Genomic DNA, 12,825 nt, shown 5'->3' on the forward strand with positions numbered 1-12,825 from the left:
TTTCACTATTGTTCAAACAAAATAATATATAGAATAGTAAATTTTCTTTGTATTTCGTTTTTTTTTCTTCTTCTAAGAATGAAGGAATTCTCGGTGGTTGATAATATCGACATGTTGCCGACTGCTGATTGGCGGTTCCGTTTGCATCGAGGGTCGGTACGAATGTTCGCATCACATGATAGCTTATCGGAAAGTGATAAAAGACACCGAGCTGTAACGGAAAGTGGATAACGTCGTAGATCATCGGGCACGTCGTCGTGTCGTCGTAAAATTGTTTATTTCAGAATGCAAGTCCGGTCACGTAACGTCGCGCGGTTTCGTACCTATAAAAATAGTCATCGGCCTCGTACTAGTCATTGTAGTAGTTCGCGTTGTCGAGCGACAGTTCTAGCTAGCTGCGTGCCGTTTCTTTTCAGCTAAAATTTTGGATCGTTGCCACAGGCGTTCACACCAAAGCCTCTCTATAACTTACCTACAGGTCGATTCATCCACGATTAAAGACTCAAATTCCCAAGAACGAATCGACTTCGTCAAAATCTGCACTTCCATTACGGAAAAAATACTCCCGGGGCAAACACTCAATTTTAAGTATGAACCCTAAACTGATCGTTACGCCAAACTGTTTTTGAGTATTCGTCCTCAAGATTTCGGAGTTACTACTCAATTTTTAGGGTGGTCCTGGAATTTGTTGGTTACGCCCAACTATTTTTATGAGTGAATCTTTAACGTTGAGTTTCGGGGTTAACCCTTAATGTTGGATGTGTGAATTTACTCCCAAAGGTTGATTATCCTGAAAATGCATTTCATTTTTTTCTCCGTGATTTATCTTTTTATTTCTGACAATTTTTCGTCGAGTTAGTTTCATTAGAATAGATTAAAGTGCATTCCCTTGAAAAACTAGTACGGAGTTTTTGTAATCCACATGCTTCAAATCTTGCGTTTCACATTACTGAAACATTCTGTAGCTAACGTTCTGGATCCATTACAGAGCGATGAGCAAAGAAGTTATGTATGAGTTGGACAGCAGAAATGTAGGTACAGGACGACAAGTTTACACCGAGATGTCTGTCTTCCGATTGATACGTTTACATCAGCGGTAAACCCTGACGGATAATAAACGCCTCTATAACGATATTCGTGTATGTATGCTTGGAGAAGTAAACTCGCGCGTTTCATCACTTGTGCGTATCAAATAAACACCAAGCACCTTTCGTTTTAAAAGTTCAAACGATAGAGAAATTATTTTATGTCTCCGAAACAATCGTTCTGACTATTCATATAATCCCGGTGATTAATCACCATGGAATTTTCCTTTTCCCAAATGATTGTGTATCGAAAGACATTTCAGAAAAACTAAAAAGAACAGGATTGCGAATATTTGATAAATCAATCTTGCACCTTGCGTAGAACTAATTTCATCAAATCTTTGCGGTTTTTCGGAGAACATAAACATTTCTGTGGCTATCAGCAGGTCGATTTTGGATCTTATTTATTCTCGTAATTTATTCCAATTATTATATTTCGTTATTCATTCATAATGACGTAGAAAGTGAACACGGAATTTGTGAACGAGGCAACATGACCCAGGATAAATTCACGAAGTGTTCCGCAGTAGAGAAATGAAATTCTCAACCATTTTTCCCACTCTTGCGATGCAAAATGGACCAATATTTTAAGGTTAGCCTAAACTAGACCTGGACGGGACATTTGAGTCGAAAAATCCGACGTCTGAGACCTAAATTAAACGGGGAGGGAACTGTGATTCCAATTGTATAACGGGAACTGAGAACTGTAGAGAAGAGATATTATGTTGATAAAAGAAAGTGGATTCACATCCGGACAATTCCCTTAACCCAATAGTAACTGAATTTCCATAGACGACCCTACAATAATCAGAATGTCAAAAATTGTATAAGAGGAAACCGCAACCCCGGAAAATTATTTGCACGATTTTCACTATCAAGAAATTTGGGAACACTGTATAATTTCAGGATTATCTGCGTTAAGTGTTGGAATAAATTTGAGCAATTGTGATCATAAACTACAAAGTTTTAATAAACTTGGCGATTGAGGAAACAAGTTCCTATTTTAAGAGATCGGCAGTAAATATTCTCATGAAACTGAATAGTTTTAGAAAAATGCAGTCGACGAACTCTCAATTGTGATATGCAAATGTAATTGTCCAGGGCTTCCAACCCTCTGTAACACGGTTTCATTTTCACCGGAACGAGGCGTCGTGGCAATTCATGGATGATGGAAAAAAAGGAAAACGAATAAGGAAAAGGGTAATTGAATCGCTCGGGAAATAAGTATTCCCTTTATAGGACATGAAAGTGAATCGATTGAAATACGCGCGATTGTGATTAGCGATGGAGGATAATCTAAGTAATCGGAGCGTTGAAACCGGTGCACATGACATGCAATCGCATCGAGTGCAGAACTCTAAGGTTCAGAGATAAAATCAACATGGCGTTGGTGCAGCGTGGCACATGGGTACAAACTGCGTGGATGCTTATGAATATCGACGATAATAAAACGCTAATGCCTCGCAACGCGACGACGCAATGCTCAAACTAATTTGTTATTCCAGCTCGCGTTGCCATGGTCTAGTTAGCACGTGACTGTTAATTATTCAGTAACGACATCTAAATGAAATCGAAGCAATAGTGCAAGCCCAGTACAAACTCTGCAGTGACTTTCCAACAACTTTTGAATACATATACGGTTTATTTATGAGTAAACGTCGCAGTATGTTGTGTTGCCTATCACTGAGGGTAAAAAATATCGGTAAAACAGACTTACCGAGACATAATCACTTCGGTAAAGTCAAGCCATCTAATCACTTTAACGTCACTCCGAAACGCGATCACCGAACGCTTCAGCACAGATTATAAGCAATTGAACAGCAGCTTGAACAAATCCACACAATTTGGCAACACGGGGCAGTTCTAGCTCAACCGAGAGGACTTAAAACGGTCTGTTTTACCGATGTTTGTTTCCCTTAAGGGTTGGCAATTAAACATGCAGCGGTGCTTACTCGGAAACAGCCTGTATTCGACCTTCCTCATAAACACTGTATACTCATATTTTTTGAATGGTTAAAAATACGATCAGCACGACTTTCAATCGACTCAATACATACTCGTAGAACATTTAACGACTCTTTTTATCTTCTGAAGCCCATGAGACAATTTATGAACCATACTGCATTCGATCTGATCGAACTTTTGTAAGAAACGGTGTACACTTTGCTCGAAATTAATACCTTCATAGATCTTTTCATCAATTTTTGTCCCAGTTCAGTGATTCACTTATGCTTGCATCGAGTGATTCAAGTCCTAAGCCATGATTCGTTAATGTGGTAATTTTGATCATTTTAATAGCCACTTTAACGTTCCTTGTAGTTTAACCTGGCTTCAAATAGAGGTTGAGGACAACTATCGCACTGTGTTCTCCTTTAAGTGTGGAATGAAGGAAAGGAATTGAAGATACTAAATCGATTATGCTTACCTCCATGGTCTGGGAGTGATGCAGCGACTTGATGGCGTTGATCGCGTACTGTTTACTCGCGAATGTCACGAAGGCACATCCTTTGCTCTGACCGGCAGTGTCTCTGAGGACAGTGCACTCTTCGATTGCACCATAAACTCCGAACATACTCCGCACGTCGATTTCACCGTACTTCTTAGACAGCATGCCGACGAATAACTTCCGTTCTGAAAAAGAGATTAGACAACGATTATACGAAACGCGTAAGAACGAGATCAGCATTCTATTGCCCGAAAATGGATAATGTGATTCATAAAATTGGGTTTGATGCTGATTCATATTGTAAAAAACGACAAAAGCCGATTGACGGTGAACTGGCGAAGAACCGACGAATTGCATTTCTTTAGATTTTTGAATTTCATGTCTGAGGTATTCGAACAATTTTTCTCACCGACGCGCAATGACAGGCTTCAATAAGTAATGAAAAATGACAACGAGTAACAAGAAACGGGAACGAAGACGCCGGCGTTTTTGCCAAACGTGACTAATTCTCTACTCAATATTACAATTGCCAGATGAAACGAGGCAAAGACAGACGAGTGATTAGTTTATCGTGACGTGTAACACGAAAGCGAAACAACTGAATTTGAAAACAGACTATTTTATTTTCTTTCGGGAGCACCAGTGGTATTATTGTTACTATAAAAATCGCATATTTATTAAGGAACCTGTTCGTTCCCAGAAATTAAAAAAAGTAAGTAAAAATGAGAATATTTGTTTTTACCTACATCAGAGATTATTTTAGAAATTACGGAAAGTAATTTAACCTTCTATTTATTTAAACCGAGATTAATAAGAAATACGAAATTGAAAACCTAGACAGAAATGAATAAATTTAATAAAGAGTTAGGGTAACGCACCAGTTCAATATTTATTTAGGTTGAGCAGAAAAAAGCGAACGAAAAAAAATTTTGATAAACAAACAGGAAAGAAAAAAAGAGAAGATATACAAATAGACGAGGGAACATTCCGATGGAAAAAATTATCTCACATATATGTTGTATAAAAAAAATCAATCGAGATGACCAAGTGAAAAACACTCAATCACCTGAGAAAACTTAAAGGAGGCGAAATGAAGGCCCAACAAGCGTGACCACTTTGCAGTTAAGTGATTGAATAATAACGGGCGTAAAATTTTTTGAACAGTAATTATATTATAATCTCGCTTTCATGAAAATATCAGTGGCAAAAGAATAATTGGCAGTGAAGAAGAGCGGAAGAAAGGCGGTTAAAGTTCCTGAATGAGTATACCGATCGGTCAGAGAATGTGAGAAGGATACAAGGAGAGAGAAGGAGAGAGAAGGAGAGTTAGAGAGAGAGAGAGAAAGAGAGAGAGAGAGAGAGAGAGAGAAGAGAAAGGGAGCACGCTTTTCGTTCAGAAGCTGGATTCGATCCTCGGCGTATAATATAGCTCTATATATCGGTTTAATTAATTTTCTACCCTCGTCAGAAGCCCCAGTTGCGAATTGTTTGACCTGCCCCGGCACTCTCGGCGGTCAGTTAATTTCTCCAATAGCGAGAGGCGTGGGACTGGAGAAAATTATTGCATCCGGTTGAAAAACAGGGGTAAAATATTAAAAGTGACGACACGACAAAAGCTTGTACAAAAATATTCATAAGATGGGGTATGATTAGCAAAAGAGAATATAGAGGTTTACTTATTTTATTTTATTCTTTACAATTTTCAGAATCGGTGATGCAAAAATAAGCTATCAGGAGGCAGAGAATCGATTACTCTAGGCTGCTTCTATGTGTGCAAAAGTTGAAGATTTCGTGTTTCATGAATGAACAGTGAAAGTCTTTGAAGAGTTCGGACGGTTTACTGATATTTTTAATGCGAGAATCAATGAAACTGGTTTCTTAAAACGTGTTGAATTATCTTTAAAAGTGAAGTGCCGAGCTGTTAACGACTTTGATTTTTTCATAAGACTTTATATCAAATATCAACCGACTAATCGTGCATAATTTACATGTTAGTATTCGAAATAAAATTAGTGCATACGAATTGAAATCCGAAACGTAACAAATTGTAAATTTTTTGATTCATTTTTCAACACTTGTTTTTATTCTTGTCATGATTCGGATTGCATAAAATATTGCGTAAAGTATCAAAGTGATTGTAGAATTTCATCACTATAAAAAAGTACAAATTTCTATTAACACCGGTTTAAATGCGCTCAGAGAAATCATTGTCAAAGGTTTTGCTCACAACTTTCTATCAATTCCGATATTTTTCTACGGATGATTTGACAATAAATAAAAATCGAGGGTGATCAGGAATCGAATGGAATTCCAGGAAACGATCCACTTCGCTGATTGAACCGTGATCGGAAAGAGTCTACGAATCGGGAAACCAGAATCCATGTTTTTTCTTCGCACGTAATTTTGGATCTGACTTTCCACTGGCAATAACCCACACATATAAGTCACTAATTCAGGCAGCAGTATTTCGGATGTGGTTATGCATCTGAAATTAATCAATACCCGACAACGATCGCCGAAGTAAACCCCGTGGAATTGGAAACACCCTGAAAATCCATCCACGTTACGTCACGAGTTCAAAACGTTTCGAGCGCCGAACGATCCAACAAGCGACCAAAACCGGAACCGAAACCAAAACCATTGTGCGTTGCGGGGCGTGTAAGCACTCATTAGGGAAACGAGACGTGCCCGCGGAAATATATCGCCGTGCAGGGACAGCAAAGGTGGACCAAACCACGCATTCATACGGTATTAGAAAATGTCCTCATGACGTCCGAGTCTGGTTGTTGGCGCCATTTTATCACCGCATAACCTAAATTTTTAATTATATTCGAGGGAAATCGTATTTGGAGTTTCAAAATTAGTCAAGTCACATAAATTAATTAAACATAATAATATATACGTTCAACGGTTACCTGTCAGCCTGGTTGCATTGATTTGATTTTTCTCCACCAGATGACGTATTGAAAAGTGACAATCGCAAACAAGAGAGAGTCGAAACAAAAGAGTGACGTTGGAACAATTTTTTACTTCTATTATAACTTGTATTCAGAAAATTTTTATTTCTGCATTTCTTTGTAAAATAACAGAATTTATTTGATAAATACTGATGATGCCTTCAAAATTTGTTTCAACTTCACTTCTTTTTTATCAAACAGAAGTCAATTTTTCAACAGGTACGTATTCAAACAGGTTTTTTTCTGGCCGTGACTGAACAGAATTTCATTTCGCAGTTGAACGATTGATTAAAACCGCAAAACCGCAATTGATAATTATATTGATTGGGATCAGAATACAGTTTTTTTGTTCTTGTTTTAACCTACATTTTACTGACAGACTAGATGGATTCTTTTACGTTTTCACATATCGGTATAAGTTCGCTCCTTCGATAATCCATGATTGATGCACAACTTCAACGAAATCTATTCCAAGATTTCAGAATACCTTGAAGATCGTTGAGTCAAAATTTGAGTCAACTTCATTAGTAGGTTAAATACTTTCGACCTTTCTAAATTAATGGAAAGCTTCTTGATATATTTTCAGAAGATAATTGCAATTTAAGGAGATTGAAAAATCTCGAGTCGAAACTTGTGAGTCAACTTCTTTTGTAAATAAAATACTTTTCACCTTCCTCGGTTAGCCACAAGCCCTTTTCTATTTGATAGTCAAATCAGCGTCTTTGAAACAATATTGAAAAAATGCTTGCAGTTTTGAAAGGGATTGCAAAAGCTCGAGTCGAGACTTGAGTCGACTTCATTTGTAGATAACATATTTTTCACCTCTCTAAATCATCTAGAAACTTTTTCTGCTTGATCATGAATTCACCGTCTTTGAAACGATTTTGAATAAACGATTGCTGTTTCAAAAGGAATTGCAGAACCTTGAGTCGAGAATCGAGTCAACTTTATTTGCACACAGTTTCACAATTTTCTACTTCCATCGAGTCATTGACCTAGCAAGCCGGAACAGCATTCGTTGAAACTGCGAGGCGAGGGTGAGTTACAGCTACAGTATCGAGTTACGGAAGGTCCATTTGTTCCCTGGAAGCCGTTTTCTCGTGTAGCCGGTTCGCGCTGCGGCGGCTATTATCTCGCGAATATAATATCGAATGGAGAACGGAAACACCGGGCGATGCCACGTTGGCATGCCCATCCCCCATAACCCAGAAGCCAGGGAGTGGCTAAAGCCGACAACCGACCCCGTGTTGTTCGAGTGTCAGCGCTAATGGTCCGTTGTTTGTACTGTAAACTTAATTCTCCATTTTTCCCTCTCTCGTCTCGTCCGCGGAAAGAATTCCCGTCGATTTCAACTGGCTCACATCTCCGCAGGTCTTTGACTTTGAAGATCTCGAGAACGTGTTTGAGACACGCTGGAAGATCAGTTCGTTCAGATCTAACAGATTCGCATCGTTGTTACCAAGATTATCTTAGTCAGTTTTCGTTGAACGAAATTTCAGTATTGACATTACGCAAAGTTTGATACTCGTAAATTAGGAAGTAAGGGAAAACTGGATTTCTTATACTTGTGAGAATAATTTGTAGGTTATGTCGACTCTTTAGATGTCAAATAATATATCGTTCATGCATGTAATTGAAAAGTTTACGATCATTGTGCAATCAAAGATCACTACGCACTTGGAAAATACTGGTACTTCATTTTGTTTTCTTGGTTAATTTGTATCTTATAATTATATCAAAATTGTCCGTAATTTTCGCCCCTAAAACTCAACACTGTTTTCGACCTTTCGGAAGTCAAATCAAACTATTCGCCACTGAATGATTCAAGCTCTTCAGTATTTGTATCAACGGAAATAATCTTCGGTGCAACAATTATTATCAAGTTCCTCTATGATTTGTGACTCGCCACTTTAGCTTATAGCTGGCGGTATTTTAGAAGGTCCTTTATTGCTCCAATTTGAACAATGCGGAGCGGAATTAACTTGGTTAGCGTAATTCCTGACGTTAGGTATATTAGTTGGTAAATTCAGCCGGCATTAACGAACTATGGATACGTACATCAACACCCCAACAACACTGCAAGCAGAGAAATATATTTTACGAGGCGCAGCGGCACCGCTTTCGATTATTCCACCCTCCATATTGCGCCGAAGTCTCTGTATTTTAGTTTGGGAAATAATTAGCCCATGTAGCGGTTTCCCTAAGCCAAGATGAGTAAAGACAGCAGCTGCAAATTATATCCAAAGTTCGGCGCAATTATTCAGCATAAGCGATAAATTTGGAGTAATTTTTGTGCGAAAATAATCGCGTGGGATGCGATTAAGTAATTCTAACGGCAAGAACAGAATAATTCCAAAGATTTTGCGAAGTGTAATGAAAAACGGGGGAGGAAATGATTACCGGCCAGAGCTTAATGCCCCTGTACAACAACTAATTGTGCAAGAGAGCAAAGTTTGGATGCATTAATGAAGCGATTATCCGAATTAATTGCATCCTGAGAAAGTCTCCACCGGCGGATCGGGTATTGAGGAATAAATGATTCAGTAGCGGTGATCAAGTCTGCAGAATACGAGAAAGTAGTCAGTCAGTTTTCGATTCAAACGGATATCAGCAGTCTCGCGATTAAAGTTATGTCGACAAATCAGTCACTGGTCAATTTGAGGAGAAAACTGAGAGAGGAAGTTTAGCGCGTCGGATATTCTACGCGACATTAGCACGTTGCCTTCTTCGATACTCTGGGACTCAGAGAAAGCTGATGTCACGGACGTACGTGAGCTGAGTAAGACAACGTTGACATTGTGCAATGCGTCTGAGACACGATATCAACTGTTTCGAAACGATGCAAACGATTTCGAAACCGATGTATCGATCATGTCACAACGTTTAAAAAATTTTGAACATGGCTTTTGGTTTCGTTACGCATGTGACAAAAATACACAACGCGATAAGTGATAGAACCAAGAATATAGAAAGGGAATAATAACTTGGGCGGGCTTACACCTGAGTGAATACCTCGAAAAGAGTGACCGCAGAGTCTCGACATGACGTCACATCCTGGAAAGATCGCGAGACTCATACTAATGACTTATAGTGAGGTGTTCTCTGCCCATTGTCAGCATGGCATTGTACACCTTAGCACACTTCGTCTTTCTGAGCTAGTCAATGGCGGCTCTGAGATATTTTGCGTACCGTATTCATTACAGAGACGAGTCTCATTACACTGGAATGCTGAGGGCGTAATCACTGATATGGCACTCCTCCATCTTACGATGCTTTTCGTAATTGCACTCATCGTCATGCCGACTACGCCCAAGAACTGGAGGAATGCATTCACGTTTCATTCCATGTTCTTCACTGGACGTCGATTCGAAAAGGTGAAAACAAGCTGTCACCATTTGTTTGTCACACCTCGGATATCAGGTGATATTACTCGGTCAATCGGAGAAAGAAAAAATACTACCGTAACAGTCTGTTCAACCTTATTTACTAGAATCTTGCCACTTCGGTTTATATATGAATTTCAACATTCTGTACTGATCAACAGAGGAATTTTCCTCGACATGGACTCTGAATTTGGCGTCTACCAAAAAGAAGGACCCGCGGCTAGTGGTGGCGTACGATTCTTCCGATGGAACGGTCATAAACGCATTTGTATGGAACACGAAGCGTCGAGTTCCTTCCGGTGGGCCTCGACTGCCGTCCATAGACGGAGCCTTGCGAGTCTTCTGCGAACGTTGCTTGGGTCACAATTTCAGCGTTGTCCGCTCCATGATCGTTTGCTACAGGAAGCATACATTTTTTTTTGGCCCAAGGAGAGTAGAATCGACTTGACTGGTTTCACGGCAGGTTTTATCGTCCATTTTGCTAATCAGATACGCGCACATAGAGTTCTGTTTACTTTTTACCTGGCATAACTTTTCCTGTTGATCGTTATAATTCGTTAATGCCGGAGAAAAAGAATCCGGTCAACTGCGATGGGTGCTGAAAAATTATCACTCGTGTTTGATTCCTTTTTCTTGCAGTATTTTTTATTCATCTTTTGTTATTCAAAGTGAGTTTCAGTTATTATTTATACAACATCGGACTTGTTCAATCGAATTCTACTCATCTCACAAAATTTCACTGATTCGCAGATCTTTACTAATGAATTTAGACTGTACCGAGATATTGTCACAAGGCTTCGAAGAATCTGCGAGACATCAAAGCCTTGACTGAATTTTATTGAATGTCAAGAATCACAATATTTCACAGAATTTCGGATAGTTCTAGAAGCTTTATAAAATTTCGTGTTACTTTAATGAATTTCCTGAAACTTTGATAGATTTCATAAGATTATTCACGGGAATTATTCAAACCTTTTGAATTCATTAGATATTACGAAGATTCGACGAGACTTTGAGATAATTGTTTAGCTTTTACGAGAATTATTATTGAGACCTCGTATAAGCCATGAGCTAAGCAATTACAGAGAATTCATAAGATTTCACAAAACTTTGAAGACTTTGCGCTGAATTTCATTGGATTTTGTGATTCATAAGATTAATCTTATACTTACCTTGATTTGTAAAAGAGACGAATGTTTTTAATTAACCTTGTCTACGATTCGTACAATCTATAAAATCTTTCGGTAGCTACCGTACTTACATTCGTATCGCATGTACCATGTACTCCAGTGGACGGTAGTATTTATGGTCGATGCTTAATCAATTTATCGGGTAGATAGGTAAGCATTAGCCAGTAATCTACTCAGTTTCGTTATCCGACGATAGCGTGTTTCGTTTTGTATAAGTTCAAATATATATATATTTATATATTTATATATATTTATTTATGAACACTGTGTTAGGTATGTCGGAAGTAAATAACGTGCAACAAAGGCCGAAATTCTTCCACATAGATATGAGTTAAATCTCAATTAGTTTCGTGAACACGGGGTGATAATAATTAATAATTTCCATATATGAGAAGAAGAAAAAGAAACTTGCCAAAATACAAATTTGAATACCAAGCTGTGAGAAGTGGTGATAACAGCTTTTAAATTGTCATTTACCCGCATAGAAAAGTATATCAAATATGCTTTTATCTCATTTTCGATACTTTCTTATTTTTTCATTGCTCTCTATACGCTGTTTGAGGATGATAACATATTTCAACCAACGCAATACTTAACGCGAAGATGCGTATAAATGCGAAGAATGCGTTATCAGCATCATTCGCCGCGTGTACAGGAGTACATTTATGCGTCGAATAAAGAAAGTCCGGTTGATGCGGTGTTTCCGCTTCTGCGTGCCGAGAAGGAAGGGCACAAGAAAAAAAAAAAAGAAAAAGAAAAAAATAAAGAATGATGATAGCACGGGATGAAAAAATGGCGTCCGGTACAACTTGATTGATCACCCGGTGGCTTTTAAGTCTTCGCATTATATCAGCTGCTTCTTCTATTGTACGGCGAAAAATTTTCGAAAGTAATTCGATTGAAAGCCAACATGTCAGTTTTATATCAATCTTTGACGTATAGGTTAAGTCAGCTTGAGTTTGGTTTGGTCCGGTTAAGTTAGGTTAGAGAATCGATTCCTGATTTCTACAAGCGCGCGTTACATCAACCGCCTAGTTTTGTATACGAGGAATAACTTGTGCGACCAGCGACGCTCGGTGACAATTAACAGGACGTGACGTGCGTTCTCCGGGGTTAAAGATCAAGGCACCGAGGGCCATGTTAATGCGGCTAGTATACCGTCAATTACAATATAAACCCCGTCAAATTGCAGTTCGTGACTTTAACGCGTTGTGACTTCTGTCCTCGGTGTGCAAGAGAGAAGTTTACAAGGTTCATTTCATCTAAGGTTCACTCAAGTTTCACAAACGGTGTCCATAAGCACGACATATGGCGTCGAAGAAACAGCTGATGGTTAAAATCGTGATCCATTTCGAAAATACTAACGTACGGAAAAATTCCTGCAAGCTGTTGAGCTTCTATTTTACTACACGGAATTTCTGATTGCTGGTAAGACAGAAGGGAAAAAAGAACGGTCAAAAATAAATACGATCATTTTCTTGGTTACTGATTTTTGCCACTAGATGGCAACCCCCGATGTGCTAGATGCCGATATGTTTAATTCAGGGAAGAAAAAAAAATACTAGGGTATTATAAATTTGTATAAAATGACATGAAAAAAAGAAAAAAAAGACAAAAAACATTACAGAAGCAAAAGAAATTTATGAGAATTGTCAACCGTATAGGTTAAGTAGCTGCTTTGAGGATTCGACTTCAGAAAATTTCAATTTCTATACGTCGTGTCGAATGAAATATTTATCATACAATGAATGCCATCACTCACTG

General features: G+C 38.5%; 1 protein-coding gene across 13 annotated transcripts in view; it reads right to left on the reverse strand.

The window, feature by feature from the left end:
• LOC124297845 (CUGBP Elav-like family member 2) overlaps positions 1 to 12,825 on the reverse strand; it is a 374,143-nt gene that overhangs the window by 32,880 nt on the left and 328,438 nt on the right. For all 13 annotated transcript variants that reach the window (XM_046749175.1, XM_046749176.1, XM_046749184.1 and 10 more), the window contains one exon: positions 3,511 to 3,716. In XM_046749175.1, coding sequence (XP_046605131.1) covers positions 3,511 to 3,716 — 206 coding nt within the window. The remainder of the gene's footprint in view (positions 1 to 3,510; positions 3,717 to 12,825) is intronic.

Source organism: Neodiprion virginianus, chromosome 2, assembly GCF_021901495.1.
Source record: "Neodiprion virginianus isolate iyNeoVirg1 chromosome 2, iyNeoVirg1.1, whole genome shotgun sequence".
NCBI lineage: Eukaryota > Metazoa > Arthropoda > Insecta > Hymenoptera > Diprionidae > Neodiprion > Neodiprion virginianus.